The sequence below is a fragment of the Pelodiscus sinensis genome, chromosome 1 (genome assembly GCF_052426305.1).
Source record: "Pelodiscus sinensis isolate ZL-2025 chromosome 1, ASM5242630v1, whole genome shotgun sequence".
NCBI lineage: Eukaryota > Metazoa > Chordata > Testudines > Trionychidae > Pelodiscus > Pelodiscus sinensis.
The window spans coordinates 99,677,745-99,702,698 of NC_143052.1; the positions used below are offsets into that span (position 1 = coordinate 99,677,745).

At 41.1% G+C, this 24,954-nt stretch overlaps 1 protein-coding gene across 4 annotated transcripts in view; it reads left to right on the forward strand.

Annotated features, from left to right (window-relative positions):
- SLC41A2 (solute carrier family 41 member 2) overlaps positions 1-24,954 on the forward strand; it is a 107,649-nt gene that overhangs the window by 14,669 nt on the left and 68,026 nt on the right. For all 4 annotated transcript variants that reach the window (XM_075938644.2, XM_006137993.5, XM_075938652.2 and 1 more), the window contains exons 2-4: positions 15,545-16,292; positions 21,924-22,031; positions 24,865-24,936. In XM_075938644.2, coding sequence (XP_075794759.1) covers positions 15,732-16,292; positions 21,924-22,031; positions 24,865-24,936 — 741 coding nt within the window. In that variant the 5' untranslated portion in view covers positions 15,545-15,731. The remainder of the gene's footprint in view (positions 1-15,544; positions 16,293-21,923; positions 22,032-24,864; positions 24,937-24,954) is intronic.

Genomic DNA, 24,954 nt, shown 5'->3' on the forward strand with positions numbered 1-24,954 from the left:
CAACCCAGCTGAGCTCAATTTCCCTGCACCTTCCCCCAAACCATGTAGACATGCTGAGCCAGTGCTGATTCCCTGTCCCTGCCTTCCTCCCTCCCTTTGGCTGTGTCTACACTGGCACGATCTTGAGCCAAAGCGGCCGCTCTTGCGCAAAAATTTGCTGCCTGTCTACACTGGCCGTGTGTTCATGCGCAAGTACACTAACGTTCTCATGTATGAAATCAGGGCTTCTTGCGCAAGAACTACGATGCTCCCACTCAGGAATAAGCCCTTTTGAGCAACTATTCTTGCGGAAGAGGCCAGTGTAGACAGGCAACATGAAGTTCTTGAGCAAGAAAGCCCTATGGCTAAAATGGCCATTGGCACTTTCTTGGACAAGAGTGTCCACACTGCCATAGATGCTCTTGTGCAAAAGCACAGCTCGCACATGGAAGAGTGGATGTGTTCTTGCACAAGAAACAACCAGTGTAGACATAGCCTAAGAGTTTCCTCACATGAGCAAAATGAATTTTGTGTTGTGCACCAGTATTGAGTTAATGTGGCTTGTTTGGATGTGCCACCCAAGTTATTAATAAATATTTTTAAACCTCTACCGTTTCCCTCTGCTGCCATGTCAGCTCCCCTGGTGCCTGCTGCCCCCCGACTACTCACCCTCCTCTGCTGTCCTGACTCCTGCTCTTCTCACTGTCCTCAGCCCTCCTGCAACCTGCCCCCCTCCACCAGCCATTCTCTCCTCCCTGTGCCCACTTTCCCAGTAGCCCCACTCTGATCATTTGAGCTACCCCTCCTCATCCCCTCTTCTAACACCTCCCTCTACAAACCTGCCCTGCGTCTCTCCTCTGATAGTGGTCCCTCCAGAATCCCCTGGCACCTGCACCTTCTCTTACCCCTGCACCCTCCTGGTGCCTCCCCCTTCCCCCACTTCCTCTGCCCCCTTTGCTCCATTTTCCCCTGATGCCCACCCCTCACCACCCTCTGCCCCCATTCCCCTCATGCCCCTCTGCCCTCTCACATGACTTGCTCCATCCCAGCCTTCCTCATGCCCTCCCCTTCTTTCAAGCCTTCTCCCAGCACCTCCCCCTCCCCCTCTAGCCCCCAGTGCCCTTACCCTTTCCCCTCCCAGCATCACCCTGTCCCCCCTCCCACTAATACCTCTCCTCCTGCCCTGTTCCTCATTGTCTGTGCTTGGCCCCCTGCCATTTGTCGCTCCTCCACCCCTGTCCCTTTCGCCCGCCGGGCGCCAGAGGGCGGGGACACTTGCGCACCCGGGGGCAGGGCCCTCCCATCGCCACGCGCCCGGGGCCGGCGCCCCCCCCAAGTGCCACGTGCCCGGGGCCGGCACCCCGCCCCCCCAAGTGCCGCGCGCCCGGGGCCGGCACTCCCCCCAAGCGCCGCGTGCCCAGAGCGCGGGCGGCCAATCTGAGGTGCTCCCGGGGTGCTTTCCCCTTTCCCCCTCTGCACAAGCCCCTTCCCTTCCCTTCCCTACCCCTCTCCCGTACCTTCTGCCTTCCACTTTGTGGGGCCGGAGTCTGTGCTCTGTCCCCGGACTCCGAACCCACAACTCAGCCATGCGCGCATCACAGTGCCCAGCAAGTTTAAAATCTCGGGTTGTGACGTTATGTCACGTCCGGGCGTCTCTCCACCTGCTGGTTTGAGCGCGCTGTGCAGGGCAGCAGCAGCCAGCCAGGGGGAGCTCAGGGAAGGTCGCGCACGGCAGGGACAGGCTCTCTCTCTCTTTTTCAGAGGAATTCCTTGAAAGTAGGAATAAGAGATCCTCCGAAAAAGAGCTTATTTTCCGGAGGATCGCGTCCAGACTGGCGCTTTTCTCCGGCTTATCTACAAGCCAGAAAAAAGCGGCAGCCATGTTAATGCAAATGCCGCGGGGGATATTTAAATCCCCCGCGGATTTGCCTATTCCAAAGTGCTACATTTGCATCCCTATTACGGAATAGGGGCCAATGTAGACACAGCCATAGAGAAGGGTTGGAACTTAACTTCATTCACAAGTTTAATTCTTATGCAAATGGTATGAACCGGGATATCAGTTGGCTCCCACGCTATCTTCCACATCCTAATGACTTAACCAACCAGCCTAACAATGGAGGTGCTAATTGTTCTTACCAGCCTCTTGTAATTATTTGAAATTTCTACTCACTGTCTCTTTTCTTCCCCCCACCCATCTCCCCTTCCCTTATATATTCTTGGATCTGGACTTCTAATACTCCTGTCATCTGAAGTGGACTGTGCCCACGAAAGCTCATTATACCACCTACATGTGCAAATAGACTGTTTATTGTTTTTTAAGTTTTTCCTGTTACAGACTAACTTGGCTACCCCTCTGAAGCTTTTGAAAAAAATTACTGGAAAAAGGGTGGGGAGAAAATGCATGTAATCTATAGCACTAACCTATAAGCTTTTATTTATTGGTTAATCAGTTAATTGATTACACTATTACATCCCTAGTGCAGGGTGGCGGCAGCAGTTTGTCCCCACTCCTCACAGTGGTAGGAGCCACGGGGAAGCAGAGTGAGTGCACTGAGGAGTTAGTGTGACCACTGCCACGAAGGGGGCACCAGGCCCTCTGGGTGATTGCTGAAGCTGCATCATCAGAGATGGGGTGCCATGGGTGGGGGGAGATGGCAGGGCAATTGCAGGTAAGGGCAAGGCTTGGGGGGCCAGTAATGGACAGGTCTCCTTGGCACACCAGGAGTCCCAGGCCAGATTATGCAATCACTCCAGATGAGAATGGCCCATGGGCTAGGAGTTTGAGACCCCTGGTGTAGTGATTGTCTAGTTTTACCCACATAGTAGTTGCTGGGGCATGTGAAGCACTAGCTGAGGTACACCATATGTTGCGGTAGTCATGTGTACAGTCCCTGGATCTTGGGGTTATGGATCATTGTAGCTGTGGAGATATGTCTTCATGTTTTGCATCTGCTATTCTGGCAGGATCTCAGGTCTCTTTGAGCTGGTGTGTCCTGGCCTATGGGGGAGCTTGCTGCTAATGATAAACTTGATGAGATTGCACCAGAAGAGGGAGGAAAACTTTACCAAATGTAAGAGGCCAGTATACGCCAGGTGGAAAACAATACCCAGTAAACAACACACTTTGATCTAGCAAACTAATTGATCCTTTTTAAAGCTGGCAAATTAAACCATAATTTAGGATTTATATTTTGACAAAAATACTAAAATTAAACTTTTGTTTTGTAGTTCCTATAAGTAATATTTAGATACGCTTACATGGCTGGATTTTGTAGTTTATGTTAGTAGAGTTTCTTAAGTATCTTTACATTGCTGTGTTTATCCTGATATATGTTTCTTATGGTTGTGTTACAAAGCACATTCAAAGGATATATATTGCAAGAGCAATGCAGATTTTTAATACAAAAGTACTTACTTTGAGATCTTACCATTACTTAAATTACCTACAAACTCTTTTTTTTTTAAATGGGCCTGAACCCATCTTTGATTTTTTTTTTTTTAACAACGGCTTGAGAGTCTGATTCTACATATTAAATTAAAAAAAATGTAACTTAGGCCCTGGTTCAGCAAAGACCTTTAAGAACATGTTTAAATACTTTGAAGAAGTATGTGTGTGTGTGGGCGGGGGGGGGGAGCGAGTGTAGGGGTGTCTTATGCCTATATATTTCCTGTAAGGCAGATAAATGTTTAATACTCCTGTTTTACCAATGGGAAACTGAAGCCTAGAGAGATTAAAGGCAGGATTTGCCTTTAGAAGTTATACACTGGTAAAATGCCTTCAAGAGGAATGCTAAGAGTGAATGCCTTTGAATCACAATGCTCTTGTGGGGAACATTGTATGCTATTTACCCAGGCTATATTACTAGATTTACTCCTTTGCATTTTTTTGACAAAAACTATCCTCCTGAAAATTGGAAGGCTTGCTTCTAAGTTTGAGAATCAACACAAATATCATAGTTAAACTAAATCTCCACTTTTATTCTGTATCAGAGAAATATTTTAAAATAAGTAGGTTATTATATGCCAGTATGATGCATTCTTATGAACTGTTTGTAAAGTGGCTCTGAAAGATCCCCTCCTTTAGTATGGGCACTTTCTGATGGAAGAAAATGTATCGGGTTCTGAAAGAAGTGATTTTGTCTGTGCTTTGAAGAGGTGATGACTGTTGCAATAATCTACAAGCTCATATAATATGTGGTCTTTTAATTTTCATTAGCCAGACATTGAAAAGGCTGATGTTTTAATTATCATAGCCTTTAAGCTTTAAAAAGATTTGTGTAAATGTGTTATATACAGTACAATTGTTTCTTATATTGTGAGCCTCTATTTGGTGGACCCTCATTTAAAAAATAATTAAAATTTACAGTGTCAGTTTGATTTCCAAATGCCTTTCTTCAAGACATTATTTCTTCAAGGTATTTCTTCCAGTTTTTTTTTAAAGCACCTGACACACCTACTAGATGGAGGGACAAACTTCTTAACTACGGAGGTCTGTATGACAGATTAAAGTGAGAGGTAAAGAGCAGGTGCAGCACGATCATTCAGTTAGCTTCTGGGTATATTTCGAGGTGTGCAAAATAACTTTCATAATGCCTTACAATTACATCATTGCTTTGGGACCTCGTTGTTTGAGAAATCATCTATAATAAAGATGTGTCTTACAGGAGTGCTTGTAAAAGTCTGATCTTTGTTCTTTGGGCTCATGACTTAAAAAAGTTAATATACCTGTCATATGGCAGGGATCAGAGTATCTACTGATTCTTGTAGCTATTTTTATACCTCTTCCCATGCCTTTTACACCTCTTCCCATATGCAAATAAAATATGAACCAGAAGCAACTGCATACTAATACCATGTATTTTAAGCTATACAATAAAAATAGAAACTTGAGATAAGGATAGTTTGAACCCCTTGACAGATCAGAGGATTCTACTCACTGGACATCTGTCAGTATTTCTTTCTGGACCTCAGGTGGCTTTCTGATCATATTGCCTCTCCTGTTGCAGAATTATCAATATGAGCCATTTGTATTGTGGTCCATTATATGTTAACCCATCTGGAATCTTATGGTGATCCAACTGACTTAAAATATGTTGCTACTCAATATACTGTATATATTTAAACCCTCCCCTCCCACATGGTAATAGAGTTTTTCTAAAATTTTGAGGTGTGTTAGTTTAGTAGTCTGTACTGCATCATTAGTGCAGCCTTCATTACAAAAGGCCAAGTATTTTTGTTAGAGAAAAGGTATGTGAACATTATCCAAAGTATTTAATAAAAGTTATTTAAGCTCAGAGCCGTTCTGGCCAGATTCTTATACCCACCCTCTGTTTCCCATGGGTTGTTGTGAATTATTATTCTGGTACTCTCCCATACCACTTTAACTTTTATTTGCATTAACACTTTACTATATGAAATGAAACAACTCCCTCCCTCAGATAACAATCTCTTGCATAACACAATTAAAAGGGGAAAAATATGAGGTTTGAAAAAAAATAACAAGTTCTAGAACCGTGAATCATTTTCATAAGTCATTGTCATTTTTTCACATTTGTATTTGTGATAATATGTTTGAAATATGTAATGAAAGTACATGTTGGAGAACTCACAACCTTATTCTGGCGCCTTGTAGCAGCTGTGATGTTTTGTTATTAACTTCATTGGGACCCTAATAAAATCCTTTATTTTCAGACCCTTGTAACTTAGTAGCAGTGGTTGTGGGCCTTTTTCAATGTTAACTATCCATCACAATTACCTTGTTCATCTCAGTACTTAATTTAAAATAAAATATGTAGGTAAGTAGTTTCTCAGGCTTTCTAACTGTTAAAATTGGATGGAGAGATCAGTTACACAATGGTGCCTGAAAACTTGTATTTTATCAACATAAACTACAGATGTTCTGTTCTGAATTGACTTATGCCTAGAGATAATAGCTGCAGTGAAAGTGAATCCAAAACTCAGTAGAGGTAGAATTATTCAATTGTGTGTGTGCACACAAGGCTATAGCCACTGATACTTAATTTAATGGCAGAACTTTCGTCATAAGCTATGGTCATGTTTAGATAGGCAATGCATTCCACTGTTCAGGAAATAATAGTACAGTACTTTGCATTTGCATCACCCAGGAGCTCTGTGACTAGCATGTGGTATGCTTTGCTTGTCTGTTGGTTTGTGATCTTGTCCCTCTGGCACTTTTCCATGTTTCTCACCACATTTCTCTTCTATATTGTAGCATCTGACCTCCTCCTTTCCTAGTCCCCAACCATCTCCATTTACCCATGCTTGTACTCGAAGATCTGTACAGTAAAAAGTATCACCAGTTATACGTATTCTTTTCCCCCTTTCCACCCTGATCTCCTTGAGTTTTCTCCCCCCTTTCTCCTACTCGCATGGTGTATGTTCCACATCTACATCATTCTTCTCATTTAACATTGGGCTCTCTCCTGTCTGTTCTACTTCCTGCACCCTTCCTATCTTAATTCCTAACCTCACACCCATGCTCCTCCCTCCCAACTCCCCTTCTTTTGCCATCTCTGAAATGCCCGCTCCCTCTCTAAAGATCACAGAAATCTATAACCTCTGTGTATTTCACTCCATCCAGTTCCTGGCTCTGATAGGTAATGTCAGATTTCTCTTCATCAATCCTCTGATGGAGGCCTCTCACTCACTCCTATTTCTTGCCCTGGAACAGACAATGGAGAGAGGTGTTAGGCTTCCTTTCTCTCATTTATGATCCCTTCTGGCCCCTTCTTCCTCCCTCTTCTCACTCTTTCTCCTCTTTTGAACAGATTGCCTCCAACTCTTCTCTCCTCTCTCCCTCCATGATGCTGTCATCTACAGTCCACCAACTCCTTCCCATCAGCCCTCCTCTCTGATTTTGACTCCTGGCTATTGCTTCTCACCTGATGATCTCCCACATTCATCCTTGGTGACTTCAGTATCTATATTGATAAGAACATAAGAATGACCATGCTGGGTCAGACCAAAGGTCCATCCAGCTCATTATTCTATCTTCCAACAGTGGCCAATGCTAGGTGTTCCCAGAAGGAATGAAAAGAACAGGGTATCATCCAGTGATCCATCTTCTGTCACCCATTTCCAGGGACACCATGGTTACTGTATTTTCGTAAACGTTTTACATCCCTAGCACCTGCTCTTATTTCCTGCCATACTCTTCTATTTATCCAGTCATTCTCTTCTTACTCCTCTCACAATAAAAGCATGCTTTATTTGCTCTCATTTAAAAAAACTCAGAAAACTCCCCCCAACGTACCCTTGACTCCATTTGAAGAATCCTGAATATAAATCTGAGGTGCCCTCCTTTCTCTGACAAAACACCCCAACAAATCAAATCTGTTCCCACCTCCCTATACTATGTAAAAACATTATTATTATTTATTATTAATACAAATTATTATTGACACAATGTCTTGATGCTGTAGAACTGCATATATAGAATTCAAAAGCTCTTGGGAGAAAGGGCTGTTTTCTAACAATCAGGATATATTGGAGATGGCTAAAAAGACTTGAAATATCCAGTCTCTGATGCTTTTGTGATCAAGAAACCCAATTCTTATCCCAGGTTCCGATAGACTGATTGAAATTATTTTGTACCTCAAGGTGAGTCAGTTTCTGCTGCAAGTGAGAAATGCGCAACTAGGAAAGTGACTTTGGCCCTTGAAGATATTGAGTTACAGTATCTGAATTCATTTGGATCCAAGGGCAACTAAAAAACACATCTTGAGTTTAAGAAGCAGTTGTCAGAGCCATGCTGTCCATAGGATGATTTGGGCAGCTGCCTAGACCCTGTGCTTTAAGGGGCCTCACAGCAGCTGCCTCAAGTGTCCCTATGGATGGGAAGGACCTGGGGAATTATGGGAGCCTGGTAAGGGGTGGCAGGAGAGGTCTTCACCCTCCCCCCACACCTTGGTGGTGAGATCCAGAGCACCATGCCACCCTGTCCTGCATCACTACAGCAGTGGGAAGTAAAGTGCCCCAGCCCTAGGGCCTTCCACTTACCGCAGCTGCAGAGAAGCAGGACTCTGCAGGCTGGGAGAGGGCAGGGCAGGGTGTAGTGGAGCAAGGTGTTGGGCCTCTCTGGCTCCTGCTGCTGCAGTCAGTGCTGCGGGGTGGGGGGAGGTGATCCCCGCTGCTGCACCAGGCCCCATAACCCCAGCTCATATATCTGGAGGAGGGCAAGGGTTTAGAGCAGGGGTAGGGTGTGAGCAGAGACAGGAGGTTTGCCCTGGGTCCTGCGCCTGGCAGGGGGGAAGGGTTGCCCCAGGCTCTGCATGCCCTGAGGGAGGGCCTTGGCAATTATTGCTAGATATTACTTCAATCTCATTGTAAGATTAAGGGTGGGTGAGAGGGGAGTGCATCTCTAAATTTTAAAATAAAATTTCCCCATCCCATATCTTTCTGTCTGAGAGTCTGGTGGTCATTGAGATTTGTATTTGATATGAACAAAACTTATGGCATATCCCTTAAGAGTTTGTACTTCTGACTGAAGGCCTTATTTCTGGTGGCCATTATTTCAGTCCGGAGGGTTTCAGTGCTTCAGACTGTAATGGCCTACTCCTCAAAGACAAGGTGGAACTTAGGCCTGTCTTGCCCCCCACCATTCCAAATTTCTGACAAATATAGTATCAGATTTTCATTGTCATCAGCTAATAAATACTTCTTATCTTTTAGACAAATCCCCACAGTCATCCTGAAAAGATTAGACTACATATTAGAGATGTAAAATCCCATTTCAAATATTAACTGATTAAACTATAAGTTTAACCAGTCCGCTGCCATGTGCTGCAGGTGGTGGGCCCGGCCAATCTAGAGCAGCCTCTTCTCTGCTGCGGGCGGGGAGGCTGTTCCAGCCAGGAAGGGCCTACCTCACTGCACGTGGAGGGCTGCCCCAACCGGGCCGGACAGGGACTGCTGTACTGCACTGTGGGTGGGGAACTGCTCCGGCCCGGCCACATTACTGGTAAGCATCACCTCATAAGGGTGATGTGCTTACCAGTTAACTGGTTACCCATTTACATCTCTACTACATACCTTAGATGTTAAGAGCAGCTTAGGAAGTTATTATTTGTGGATTCTGGAGAAATATTTAAGGGTAGTGTCATCTTGGCTAAAAGGATGTCTAAATGCCATGTCATAATATTACTACTAATGACTTGGTGTTTGAGTGACCAAGGGCTCATTCTACTAAGAGAGTACTGGCCACTAGCATCTATTTGCACTGTGACCTTATTTTAAACATGTATGGCTATCCAGTGTGGTATTTTGTGATGGTACTGCCCGGTACGCAGTCCCGGCACCTCCAGACAATACCGGCACCTCCAGTCAGAGCTCAACACCTTTTCCCCTGGAGTACTGGCACTTTTTAAAAAAAATTTTTAACAAAAAAAGCACTGTTATCACATGCAATTTGGCTCATATTTTTATGAACTATAATTCTCTCAGTGTCATCAGGAACAGATGCTAGTTTTGGGAAGTAAATTCTTCAAATACTGTTGAACTAGCTGAGCTCATTGGCTATACTCAGGGGCACCATTGCTAACCAGTCTTCTTCTGTGGGTCTCTGTGGACTCAAAGTCACAGAAGACAAGGGGTGTGTCTACACAGCAGGGCTTAACTCAAAATAAGGTATGCAAATTGAGCTATGTCAATTGTGTAATTTATTTTGAAATAGCTTGTTTTGAGTTTTGGTGCTGTCTACACAGCTATTATTTCGAAGTGGAGCACTCTTCCTCTGACTTCCCTTACTCCACATAAAATGAGGGTTACAGGAGTCAGAGTAAGAAGACCTCCTGGTTGACAGTATTTCAACAGTGTCAAAATAAATGCTGGCTGTGTAGACGCTGACTGTGTTATTTTAAAATAATGTTGCTGTGTAGACATAGCCATGGTTACTTCACAGTATTTACTTGTTTTCCAAATGAATTGCTGCTGCCTTATGGTCTCTCTCTGCTCCAGAGATGGAACAAAAGGACTGTTGGATGGTGCACGTCCTCTTTAGTATCTTTACTCTGTGGAATGTCCGAGTAGTGTGGCTCTCGAAAAGCAACTCTGACAACAAGAACAAATGTTTCTGAGAATACAAAATTTGTTACCCTTCTTCTAACATATTAAACTTGAATAAATAATTCCAAAGAGCTTGCTAAGAAAAAAGCTTGTCATGCTTGTTCACATCTAACAAATTCAGTGTAGCCAAGTTTGTCTTGTATCAAAGGTATGAACAATCCTTTTGTATGTTAAAAAGTCAGAAAAGTTACAATGCAAAAACCACATCCCTGTAATTACTCTGCTTACTTTATATTCTGAACTATATTTTCTTACTCCATTTAACACTATGACACTATATAGTCATTGCAACTACAATATCGATTTTTTTTAAAGTTTTGAACATACTGTAATCAACAGAATTGTTAACTAAATTCCAACAGCAATATCTGTTTATTGATAAGGCTAAAATCTGAGAGAATTTCGACGATCCTCAAATTATACAATGATTATTCGACACTGATCTGAATAAAATTACAAGATTCAGAATGCTAGGATTGTTTCAGTATTTGCAGAAGACTCTTGGTTTCGCTGTCACTGGGCATTTCACTAATTTTTTTAACTATATAATTATATGTACAATTAAACAATTTTTAAAGTGCACATAAAGAAATAGTGGTATGAATATTGTACAAGTGCTTTTGACTAGAGAGAAATATGAGCCTCCAGAGCTATAGGGGACACAGCACTCAGATTGGATTTGATCTCAGAGTACTCTGCAATGGGTTTTACTGGAACATATCTAAGCGATGTACAAAGGTAAATTAGAATTATTGCAATTTTAGAGATTGGGTAACTGAAGTACATAGCTGTTAAGGTCCAAACTTTCAGAAGTGTTGGGTTCCAGTTTTAGTGAGTGGAGTAGATACTGAGTAACTATGAGACTAAAGCCTTAAGGCAAGGTTGGCCAACCTGTGGCTCTAGAGCCACATGTGGCTCTTCTGAAATTAACATGTGGCTCCTTGCTCAGGCACCGACTCCGGGGCTGTAGCTATAAGTGCCAAATTTCCAGTGTTCAACTCCTGGCTCAACTTCCTCCTCCAAGTGTATTGCGCCCTTGCTCCTTCCCTCCCCCCATAGAGCCTCCTGGGGGCCATGAAACAGCTGATTACAGTGGGCAGGAGGCATGGAAAAGAAGAGGAGGCAGTGATTGGTGGGGCTGCTGGTGGGCAAAAGATGCTGGAGATGGGAGGCACCTGATGGGGAGTGCTGCCAAATTACTGTCTCTTTGGCAATGTACATTGGTAAACTGTGGCTCCTTCTCAGGCTCAGGTTGGCCACACCTACTTTAAGTGTTTCAAGTGAGGCAAAGCTTTGTAATAAGTGATATGTCTAGATTAGACAATAAGTCAGTAGCTGAATTGGTGCAGAACTTGTAATGGGAAGGGAAATATTACTGTAAAATGTGCTGCCTCCTGTTTACATATCGTACAGATGAACAGAAATAATAAGGAGGAAAAGAGGCAGATGTCAATTTCTTTTTTTTACCCTGTTTATCACCTGCTCAAAAAGGGGGTTCGATATAGGGATGTGAATTGTTAACTGGTTACCCAGGTGATGCTTACTGGTTACAGTTCACTGGCGGGGGCTATAGCAGTCCCCTGCCAACCACAGGCTGCCCCAGCTTGGCTGCCAGCCCCCACTGGAGCAATTTAGCTGGTGAAACAATGGGCTCGTCTACACTGGCCCCTTTTCCGAAAGGGGCATGGTAATTTCAGAGATCGTAATAGGGAAATCCGCGGGGGATTTAAATATCCCCCGCGGCATTTAAATAAAAATGTCCGCCGCTTTTTTCCGGCTTTTAGAAAAGCCGGAAAAGAGCGTCTACACTGGCCCCGATCCTCCGGAAAAAGCGCCCTTTTCTGGAGGATCTTATTCCTACTTCAAAGTCCAAACTTTTCAAAGTAGGAATAAGATCCTCCGGAAAAGGGCGCTTTTTCCGGAGGAACGGGGCCAGTGTAGACGCTCTTTTCTGGCTTTTCTAAAAGCCGGAAAAAAGCGGCGGACATTTTTATTTAAATGCCACGGGGGATATTTAAATCCCCCGCGGATTTCCCTATTATGATCTCTGAAATTACCATGCCCCTTTCGGAAAAGGGGCCAGTGTAGACGTAGCCAATATGTTTAACTAGTTAACTGATTAAATGGGATTTTACATCCCTAGTAGTGAGGTAGAATAGGCTTGTTAAGGTTTCTCTTAATCATCTTGAATAAAAAAAGAACAAGTTAAAAATCACCTAGAAAAGTTAGATGGTTGCAAGTCACCAGGGCCTGATGAAATGCATCCCAGAATACTCAAGGTGCTGATAGAGGAGGTATCTGAGCCTCTAGCTATCATCTTTGGAAAATCATGGGAGACAGGAGAGATCCAGAGGACTGGAAAAGGGCAAATATAGTGCCCATCTATAAAAAGGGAAATAAGAACAACCCTGGAAACTACAGACCAGTTAAGTTTAACTTCTGTGCCAGGGAAGATAATGGAGCAAGTAATTAAGGAATTCATCTGCAAACACTTGGAAGATAATAAGGTGACAGGGAACAGCGAGCATGGATTTGTAAAGAACAAATCATGTCAAACCAATCTGATAGCTTTCTTTAATAGGATAACGAGTCTTGTGGATAAGGGAGAAGTGGTGGATGTGGTATACTTAGACTTTAGTAAGGCGTTTGATACGGTCTCACATGATATTCTTATCAATAAACTACATAAATACAACTTAGATGGGGCCACTATAAGGTGGGTGCATAACTGGCTGGATAACCGTACTCAGAGAGTAGTTATTAATGGTTCACAATCCTGCTGGAAAGGCATAACAAGTGGGGCTCCACAGGGGTCTGTTTTGGGACCGGCTCTGTTCAATATCTTCATCAACGATTTAGATATTGGCATAGAAAGTATGCTTATTAAGTTTGCAGTTGACACCAAGATGGGAGGGGTTGCGACTAATCTGGAGGATAGGGTCATAATTCAAAATGATCTGGACAAATTGGAGAAATGGTCTGAGGTAAATAGGATGAAGTTTAATAAAGACAAATGCAAAGTGCTCCACTTAGGAAGGAACAATCAGTTTCATACATACAGAATGGGAAGCGACTGTCTGGGAAGAAGTACAACAGAAAGGGATCTAGGGGTTATAGTGGACCACAAGCTGAATATGAGTCAGCAGTGTGATGCTGTTGCAAAGAAAGCAAACATGATTCTGGGATGCATTAACAGGTGTGTTGTGAGCAAGACACGAGAAGTCATTCTTCCATTCTACTCTGTGCTGGTTAGGCCTCAGTTGGAGTATTGTGTTCAGTTCTGGGCACCGCATTTCAAGAAAGATGTGGAGAAATTGGAGAGGGTCCAGAGAAGAACAACGAGAATGATTAAAGGTCTAGAGAACATGACCTATGAGGGAAGGCTGAAGGAATTGGGTTGTTTAGTTTAGAAAAGAGAAGATTGAGGGGGGACATGACAGCTGTTTTCAGGTATCTAAAAGGGTGTCATAAGGAGGAGGGAGAAAACTTGTTCATCTTGGCCTCTGGGGATAGAACAAGAAGCAATGGGCTTAAACTGCAGCAAGGGAGGTTTAGGTTGGACATTAGGGAAAAGTTCCTAACTGTCAGGGTAGTCAAACACTGGAATAAATTGCCCAGGGAGGTTGTGGAATCTCCATCTCTGGAGATATTTAAGAGTAGGTTAGATAAATGTCTATCAGGGTTGGTCTAGACAGTATTTGGTCCTGCCATGAGGGCAGGGGACTGGACTCGATGCCCTCTCGAGGTCCCGTCAAGTCCTAGTATTCTATGATTCTATCTTCTTACTATATATTTTAGAAATGTGCATCTGTCTTTCTGTCCATTTTGTGAGTCCCTTTAAGAACACCTTCTAAACGGCAAGTGCTAGAACTACCACATTGGTATGCAGCTTCATTTTATCATAACTTAGATTCTAGAGCAAGGTAAGGGTTTGGTTGTGCCAGAACAATGGGATGTGCCTGGAATTTGATGGCTTCTCATAAAATGGAAAGGGAGGGATCTGTTAAGAGAAACAGTTATACTGTAGAAAAAACACAAAGGGACACCACAGAGCCAGAGATGGGGGCCCAGCAACTATAACCCTATTGGGGCAGCATGGGACAGAGTGGAGAAAGGGACAGCTATCTACTGTGTATTTCAGTTTGTGTGTGTGTCCCCCACAGCTGGGAGACATGTGCACCTCCCCAGGCTATGTTTGCTGTAGCTGCAGCAGCCATGGATAGGCATGTCTCATCTGGCCATAAGGTGCTGCAGTGAGAGAAGGATTGTTCTATTTCCCAGAGCAGCTTGCATACTAACTTCCTCACCCTTAGCCCCACCTCAGAACAATGATTTAAATGAAGAAAAAAACAAAACGTATTTGAGTTAAGGACCTGAACAATGCTGGGTAAATCTTCTAGTTTTTTATAAACTGCATGGTGAAGTACACTTACTGGACCTTTTTTAATCAGAAAACTAGATTGCTGCTTTGTTTGCAGAAGTGACTTTTCACTGTAATAGTACCCAAAGCCCTTAATAGTCATTAATAACTCTTCTACAGTCAGGTGATAGTGTGTAGTTTGGTTGATGGATAACACTGATAACATTTCTAGTTATTTTTCTGACCATAACTACACTCTAAACTTAAAAATGGCTTCTGTTGCTTCTGAACATAGCAAGATTTGTTTGCATACCCACAGATTAATCTGCAAACAAGAACTAAAATTGTTGCTCTGTTTTAGATCCAGTTGTTGTTGCTGGCATACATGTTCAGTTAAACTATGTGGCAAGGGTCCCTCTTTCCCTGGTCAGCATTTGGACTGTCAGCCTTCCCCCCCTTTTTTCAGGAGTTGGGGCTTGCAGCTGGTTTCTGGGATAGGGAGCCCAGCCACTCCTTCTAAGACTCCTTCCCCTGCTGTTTTTAGCTCTATAACTGCTAGTACTTTGTCTCAGACTCTTGCTCTAATGCTGTCCTGTCCTTCTCTCCTCTACCTTTCCTTCCATCCTCTCGCTCTCCCCTTCCCCACTGACTAACTGGGGTGGCTTTTAAAGGCCTTCAGCAGGTGTGAAGTGGAATCAGCTGACCCCAGTCTGCCTGGACCATTTCCCCACCAGCTGCTCCTAATTGTTCCACAGCCCTCCACCCCTAATTAGCAGGCCTTTCACCCTCTTTGGACTGCTTTTTCCTCACTCAGTAGCAGCTCTCTGGCCTGACCTTGTCATAATTGTTACAAAGAAAAAGGCAACTTGCTTTAAAAAGATCTTCTCTTATACTGTACATCTAACATGAAAATATGTAGTACATACTTACAAATAATTAGATCTATATTAAGCTGTATGTTTGGTTAATAGTGACTTCAGTAAGTTCTTCATGTAATAACGTACTGCCATTGATGATATAGTAATAACATGACGTCGTAGACTATGGTATATCTTTTCTAAGTGTTGTAATAATGATTATATATACACACAAATTATTTATGTACATTTTTTTTTCTAGATCCAAACTTGGTTGTGGAATTGCTCAAGATATAAGATCCAGGAAAAGAACATTTTCTACATAAGAGTGACCATTTAGACGTATTTGATTTTAAAATCAATAATTGTGTGGCTGTTGACTCATGCTGTGTTCCTTCACTGAAATTTAAAGAACAGAGTGAACTTCCCAGTAATATTGTTGTAACACTATGACTAACTGTAAAGGAAGATCTACCACTGCCAAATTAAATGTTAATGGTAAAGCTTATGATGGGGAAAGTTTTGTAAATTGGACTATAAATCTAAACACAATTCAGTCTGACAAATTTCTACATCTTCTGTTGAGTATGGTTCCAATTGTTTACCACAAAAAGCAGGAAGAACGATACAAAAAAGTGAGTGGTGTAAGGCAAGATGGATTACAACACATAGGACACAATTTTAATGTTATATCTGATCAACACATGGAATACCACCACTTCTCTGAACCAGCTTTTCATGGTAGTAATGGACACAATCCATCTAACTGTAGTCCAAAGTATGATGACTTGGCCAGTTATAATTATTGTGATGGAATGGACACTTCAGAAACAGATGCCATACTGCAGGATGACAACTTGTCTAGTGATGCGGATGAAGATGTCATTGTGGAAAGGAGCAGAAAGCAGCCAAAGGAGTCCAGTAGTATTATGGCATTACAGATACTTGTTCCATTTTTGTTAGCAGGATTTGGAACAGTTTCTGCTGGCATGGTTTTGGATATTGTGCAGGTTAGTATTCACTTTATGTGGTTTTTATTAGATAATGCAGGGAGTGGCATGGACTTGGACTAGAGCAGTGTTTCTCAACCAGTGGTACGAGTACCCTTAGGGGTACTTAAGAGAAGGCTGGGGGTTACATCAACATAACTAAAATTTGGAGAAAACTGATTTTTTAAAAAAGTTTTACAGCACTTTATTTTTGTACTTTTTATACCCCAAAATTTCATTGCCCACCTGGCTACGATTAAGTTGTTTAAACAAATGTGTTGCGATGGTAGAAAAAAATGTTGTGTGTCTAAAAACTGTAGGTACTGGGGATACGTCATAAAAAAGGTTGAGAAACTATACTAGAGCACTGCATATGCAGGAGGCAGGGCTCAGGCAAGCAACCTGGGTCAATCCTATGCAAAGGGGAAGATAGGGAAGCAGGGCACTGGCCAGGAGAGAGGGGGGGAACTGGGATAAGGTCAGCTCCACCTGCAGAGGGCACAGGGCTCAGGGAAGTAGTTCAGGCCAACCACGTACATTGTCCCATTTTCCCTTTGGAAAATATAATTACTCTAACCATGAGTCACCATGCCAGAGGAGAAGAGAGGAAAACGGGAAGGAGGGCGGGGGGAGAAAGGAAAATCCTTTTAAAAGGAGGCTTCAAATGGAAATCATCTAAAAGGGAGGGACAGTCTTGCAGGTTGAGGGTTTTCCATGAATGCTGGATCCCCTTGGACAGGTTGGAAGCCAGGGTGATCTGAAGACTGCAGCACGGTTTATTAGCAGATTTTTTAATATACATAAATTCATAAGTACAGAGTGTATACATTTCTAATTATGACAACAAAGTTCAGAACATCATAAGCTTTCATAAAAGACCTTACTTGACATATACACAATAACATTATTGATTCAATTTCATAATCTTTGTGTTTCAGACCAGTGTTCTCTCTACTTTTTTCCATCCATGTGTGGAATAAATTTTCTTATGTGCTCTGAGGCATGTGCACCATCACTAGAAACCCAGGCTGCTATCTCAGGGCGTTCTTCTAATCAGCTGGCAAAGCATTTGATTCTCTCCTAGGTGGTCACCCAAGTGCTCAGCTTACTGGGAACACTAGTTCAGACTTCCTGTTCACCCCTTAGGGTAGGATGGGCAGTAACATAGCGGTGGTTGTCCAGGGTTAGCCTCTGGTGGGCCGCTGCTGCTATATTTACCAACGCCTACACAGTTATGTGTGATTGCAGGTCTTGTTGGCCACTACTATGCCTGGCCAATAGGAGCTGTGAAAAACAGTATTGACTGGGACATCACTCCCTGCAGCTCCCATTTGCCAGGAACAGTGGTCCATGGCCAACAGGAGCTGCAATCACCCATATCTGCAAAGGCGCAGGTAATTAATTATAGTGGTGGCGGCTTTCCAGGGGCTAACCCTGGGGAACTGGATCTCGCCGGAGGCTGATATTTGCCTTCTCCTGCCTTAGGATCTCTGGACCCTGATTGTCCACATGGACATTTGTTCAAAATTCTGTTGATACTGATGCATTTATTCCTGTGTAGCCAAGTGGAATTTCTCATTCAGTGTTTGGATGCTCAGTGTTGTAGAGGTTCTGCATGTATGTAGAGTAAAATTGAATAGAAATTTCTCACTTTATCTTGCTTTCTACCCTCCTCAATATATCTGATATCCTATACAAATTTGTGTCATATGGTTTGTGGGGATGTATATGGTATGTTCATTTTATAATATTTTTATAAAGGTACATATGGAATGATACAGGGCTCTTTCAAGTATTTACAATATATGGAGGTGAGTGTATGGGTTTTATGTAATGTATTAATTTTATGTGTGCCTCTAGCAAAACCGCACACTAACTTTAACTTTAATACTGTAAACTGGGCCCAAGATTACATCTTCAGTACTCTGTCCTGTGAAGGAATTATGTTAGGATCTACCAGGGCTAGATCACACTATTTGGAGAAAAGAGTCCTGTGAATGTTCAGACTGAAATGAAATAGACTGTCTCTTGATTTTAAAAACTGAATTTCCACATAGCTTCAGGCTTTTAATCTGAAATATTTTTGTAACTGGTGATTACTGAAATAGATTAAGGTGGTGAGACTGAACCTTAGTTTTGCATTTCAGTTGAAGATGTCACTAGCAACACTTCAGTGGAATTATAGTCCTATGATTCACAGCTGACTGTTCATGCAATATTTCTAAAATTCACTGGAAGCTAAAATCCAAGAAAGGACTAGCATTCTCCACCATCCTTGCAACCTTTTTTGATTTAACTTTGTGTCCAGTTGATTAGTGGCAGAGTTTTAGAAGTTCTGTGTAAAAAAAGAATTTAACCATTTGTATCTCTCTCTTGCTCTCTTCATTTGTATCCATTCAAAAAGATTTCTGTGAACTGAATTCCTTGCCTTTATAGGAAGAAATATAGGTTTATTTGTATTTGAAACTAAGTATTGTTTGAGCCTCCAGAAAGTGTACATAATGACAAACAAAGAGGTTGTTCAGGGACTCAAAAATGAGAGCAAAAAGCTAGGACTCAAAATTCAATCAGGAAGTAATTACACTAAAGAAAATTACTCTCAAAGGAAAGGAAAATGACTGTAAAAAAGAAACCAAAACTGGCATGCAAATGCTATTGCTTCCTTGTACTATGTTACTACAATATGTAGTTTAAAGTCAGTCATGTAGGGTTTTTTTATGTAGTTAAAGTTTTGACAGAAAACACGTTTTTTCAACGCAAAACTTAAATCAGAAAACTTCCTAATTTCCTTTCAATTCGGATTTCTACAAAGCCTACTTTAAGATTAAATCCTTGATCATACAAAGATTTAAGCATGCATTTAACTGTTTGCCCATATGTAGTCTTAGCATTGTCTAAATATAGAAGTACCATCTGTTTAATTAAACAAATTTAAAAAACAATTTTAATTAAATTGATACAAAACTCTCTTTGGACTGATTTATGTTGATTTTAGGGCAAATAAGTGTGAGCTGGTTTATATTAATTGATTTAAAACTAAATTTAGTTAAATTGGTATAACTTCTATGTGTAGACTAGGCCCAAGAATACGAATTTTTGCAAAAAAAAGTATGCACACAGCCTGAATCTTTGAGTGACTGAAATTTAAGTGACTTAAAAGGACATCAACAACTGAAAAAGTATGTTTCTATCTAAATGTTATACTTACTGGAATGAGCGATACCTAAGATTACTATAATTGAAAGAGATTAGAGGATTTTTTTCAGTTGTGTATATATATTTGACAGCACTTTCCAGGTAGTTATAGTCAGAATTTCTCTTGGTTTGTGCTTGTCTTTTTGTACAGTAACTGGGGACAGAATGTTGATTGAAAAAAAGATAAGAATATAGGCTTGTAAAATTGACAATGATACTCAAGGTCAGATATAATACCTCATAGTACTTCTATATCATTACAAACAAAATTGGCTAGATATCAGGTTGATAACATCCCTTTAAACCATTATTATAGTAACTTCTATGCCAAGCTCTAATTTGTTGGCATTTTAAATAGAAATATAATATATCTCATTCGTTTCTAATGGTAACTAAGTCTCACTAGCAATGTCATTGAAAACTAATTCTGCATATATAATGCAGCTGGAAATGACATAATATTAAAACCTCCTTTAATATGTATGTAGAAAGCATATAAAAATGAACACATTGAAGCTGGTCAAACAGAAAGTTCCAATTAGCATAGCTCAACTTTTTTTTTTTTTTTAAACTGGGAGGGCAAAGTATCAGTGTATCAGTTCAGGAACTTGATGTGGTTTTTATAAGTAAGATTGCTTTTTTTCCCCTCTCGTGCTCTAACTGGCTCTATTTTGCCAAGAAATAACCTGAGTAAATAATGAGCAGTCCTGTGGCACCTTAGAAACTTGACAAATATATCATGAGCTTTTGTGGGCAAAACCCATTTCATCAGATGAGTTGAGTAAATAATATTATTTGTTCAACCCCTTTCTTATTAAGTGGCTTTTTGTTGTTGTTATTACTAGCTGTATTAGCTTTCGGGACTTCATTGGGTGCCCACTGATCTTTCATAGAGAACACTTAAGGCATGTCTAGTTTTGTGAGATTTAATGAATTAAAGTTTGTAAAGTTTTTTTTTAGATCAAATAAAAAATTTGACAGAAAGTTCAAAATACAATTAAAAGAAGTCATTCAACAATTTAAGTAACTTTACTAATGAGCTTTAAGATTTGCAAAAATACCCAAATGACGTACTGATGAATGTGTCCTAATGTGTCTAAGTTTCTAAGGTACCACAGGACTGCTCATTATTTACTCAGGTTATTTCTTGGCAAAACAGAGCCAGTTAGAGCATGAGAGGGGAAAAAGTTCCTGAACTGATACAGCTAGCATTGATACTTTGTCCTCCCAGTTTAAAAAAAAATAAAAAGGTTGAGCTACACTAATTGGAACTTTGTTTGACACTTTAACATTTATAACTTCAACAAGGGGTGTACATTCCTATCTGAGGTCACTGCAGTTCTAAAAGTAAATATTTTATCTGATCATTCTTACCTGTTTAGTTCTTCATCATTTTGTTGCTATCATATAATCTGACACAATGCTAACAGAACAGTATTCTACTATGATTAAATATTTGACTTAGGAAGAATAAAAAGGTATGTATTTTTAATCACGAAGATAAAGAGATGCAATTATTTCCCTGAACTTTTAGATCAAAATACCTTTGTTGTTGTAAAAGGAAAAGAAATGTAAATTTTTCCCTAAGGACACATCTAGACGACGTTTTTCTTTCGAAAGAAGACATGCAAATTCAGCACAAATTTACATATTTTCTGATCACTTTTTTGAAAGAGGTTTTTTTCGAAAAAGCAAGCAGTCTAGATACAGTTCTTTTGAAAAAGGTTTTTTTTCCATAAGAACTGTGTCTAGACTGCTTACTTTTTTGAAAAAAACCTCTTTAGAAAAAGCAATCGGAAGAAAATATGCAAATTCATGTCGAAAGAAAAACGTCGTCTAGATGTGACCTTAAGGCTACCTCTGAATCTCTTCTTGCATCACAGAAATGTATTTGAGGTAAATTTAGCAGTTGGTGCCATTGGGCAGCATACTATGTAGTAGGTCAAAACAGAAAGTAAAGAAAAATACTATGCAGAATTGAATTTGCCAAAGAAATTAGGGATGCAAAATTTAATTAGCTAAATTACTATTTGGCCCAGGTAAGTTTTTACACTCCTAATAGTATAATAAGTGTGATATATGCTTTAATAAGAAGATGTAATGTGGAACCCAGATTTGTCTAATCTAAAAGACAGCAGAAGAGTATCCCCAACAGCATAAAAGAAAGTTGGTTCTGTACTAATTCAGAGAAAAACATATCACCAGTACTGCCAACACTTACCCTAGATTTTTAGTAGAGATTTCTTATCCCAAGTACTGACCTAAAAACAAAAATCCCAAATGGCTATTGACTTTCAATGAGATGTAGGTACCTGTCACTTTTGAAAATGGGATTTTTGTAAACTTTGTCCCTGCTGTTCTGAAAGCTGTTGAAATCAGAGTACTGTGCCACCCTTAAAACAGTATTGTAGAACTTTTTTTAAAAACTATTGTTTTCTTTACCTCTATTTTAAATAGCACTGGAAAGTGTTCAGAAATGTTAGTGAAGTTTTTATCTTGGTTCCTGCACTACTTGGTCTCAAAGGTAATTTGGAAATGACTTTGGCATCTAGACTATCAACTGCAGTAAGTAATCTTTTTTTCTTCTTCTTCTTCTCACATCTCTTGTAATGTCGGCTAAGGGTATGGATGAAATGTGATTTGTGACTAACATAGCTATGCTGGCAATAGCCCCTCAGGTTTTACCAGTGTAGCATATTTCATCAAACCATTTTCCTTCCCTTCCTCCCTTCCCCCAATGAAATAAGCTATACCAAAAATATGCAGTTTTGCAAGTATGAGCTGTTCCTACATTAAAAACGCTTTTCCAGCATAGTTTACTGGTCCTAGTTTACCGGTAAATAGTAGACCCTGGACTTAATATAGCTATGGTGTTGCACAAGAACCGAAGATACCAGGGCAAACACCTATATTAATTAAAATTGCTATGGGATTTTAATGTCCACTCACAGAACTTTTGGTGAGTTTTTTTAGGACTCCTCCTACAAGAGAAGAAACATCTTATGTTTTACCCATAACTCATTATATCTCTGGTTTAACAGATGTATTTATTAAGAATGCCAGTAAGATATAATTGAAAACTCTACTTTCCAGTTGGGATTATTTATGAAGTTTATTGAGTGTACTTTGAATGCTAAAATATTTACTTTATATTGTAGTTTGTGATAAGGTACCTTATAATTAACTTTCAGTGAGTTTAGTTGGGTGTTCCCTCTGACCTGATACCCTCCTCCTAAACCACAATCAGTAAGAATAAAACAGAAAAGAAACAGAAGTATCAGTCAACTTAGAAACACTCAACTGGGGAAACCAAAGAGCAGGACTTTAATTAATTTACTTAGAAAGTGATATTTCATTCAATGTATATACATTAAAGAACTTCAAAAATTTTAAGTGGTATAATATCTTTGCTAGAAAACATGAGCTTTTGGCCAGTTGGTTCAAAAGACTTTAAAAACCAATGCTCTCAGTGTTCAATGATTGCACAAGCCCCTCCACACTTTGTTTTTGTGGAAAACCTTGTAGGAGCTGGATCTTTTTTTTTTTTTTTAATTTTAAGTTTCATTTTAAATATATTGGATATTCTCAAGTCCCAGCCTCAGAACTTGGATTGTGAAATCATTTCCAGCAATGCCATTGCATTGGTGTAGATCCAGAACTGGAGGGCCAAATTCTGCACTCAGTTTTAGAACCTGATTTTGTAAATACTCACACACATATGTATTCATATGAGCATAAATGTTTATAGGATGAGGGCCCATAAAGTGTAAGCCCTTGTGGGTATTTTAGTCTGACTTTTCCACTAAACATTATCACAGTTCTTATTTCTGCCAGCTGATCTAATAGTTGGTGTATTTGGGCATGTTCATGGAAATTAAGTAGCATTCATTATGCAATTGGCGAAAAAGTGTGAGAGAAACACATTACTTAATTGGCAAGACTTTTGTTCATCAAATCCCATCAGTTTAGGATACTCTTTGTAGATTGTTTTAACTGAACAGCAGCCACATAACTATATAAATATGGTTATTTTTTTATTTTTAGAATAACTGAATTTAAGCATTAATCTTCTTGGGAAAACTTTAAGTCAAATATCATCATGTCTGATTAATACCTTACCAGATGTGTTAAATGAAATTATGCAGGCATATTATTGACAGGGGGATTAGGAATCCTGTTTAATCAGTTAACCGATTAAACTTTATGTTTAATTTGTTAACCCAGCATTGGGCAAAATACAGCCCATGGGCTGGATCCAGCTCGCCAAGCTTTTTGATCTGGCCCTCAACCAGGCCTGCTACACTCCCGCTCCAGGCCAATTGAGACCTGAGGGCAGGGGAGCCCATGAAGACTCCTCCCTCCTCCAGGGGCACGCAGCACCAGAGGGAACTGACAGCTATTCAAAATGGCTGGCGGTTCCCTCTAAGTACTGCACACCCTGGGCGGGTGGGAGGTGAAGAGAGAGACCTCCCGTGCTCCTCTACCCCATGGGGGAGTGTGAAAAGTCTCCTCTCCCCACATGCAGTGCCTAGAAGGAACTGTCTTTCTGCCTCAGGCCCCACCCCTTCTGGAATCAGCCCACAACCATTACCAATATTAGTGAAGTGGCTCCCCTACAAAAATTATTGCCCACTGCTAGCTTAAGTGCTTAAACAAGGGCGGGTGGGGGTCCACACCAACCCAATTGGGCTGGAGTGGTGCCCTGCCCTCAGCATGGCAGAACAGTCCCCTCCTCCATCCATGAGTGGGGGCTGCTCCAGCCAAGCTGGAGCACCCACCCCCCACTATCCACAGTGCGGCAGCTTCTTTGACCAGGCTGCCAGTTAACCACAACTGGTAAGCATCACCCTGTAAGGGTGGTGCTTACCAATTAACCATTCACATCCATAGAATGGACTCCACGGCAACTCTTAGGCTATGTCTAGACTGCAGGCTTCTTTCGAAAGAGGCTCTTTCGAAAGCATCTTTCGAAAGAGCCTCTTTCGAAAGATCGCGTCTAGACTGCAGGCGGATCTTTCGATAGAGGAAATCCGCTTTTTCGAAAGAGAGCACCCAGCGAGTCTGGATGCTCTCTTTCGAAGACGACCTCTTTACATTGTACAACGCCTTCTTTCGAAAGAGGAACTTTCGAAAGAAGGCGTTCTTCCTCGTGAAACGAGGTTTACCGCCATCGAAAGAAAAGCCGTGTTCTTTCGAAATAATTTCGAAAGAACGCGGCTTGAGTCTGGACGCAGGGGAAGTTTTTTCGGGAAAAGGCTACTTTTCCCGAAAAAACCCCTGAGTCTGGACACGGCCTTATAGCATGATAACTGAACTATCATTGTCCTTTACTACTAAACCTTAAATGTAAATCCAAATATCTAAAATTCATTTTTGTGATTTTTTTTTTTTTTGAAAGGTAAATGTTGGGAAAATGGATTCACCCATTGAGAAGTGGAACCTAATAATTGGCAATTTGGCCTTAAAACAGGTGAGTACAAGTCACTCA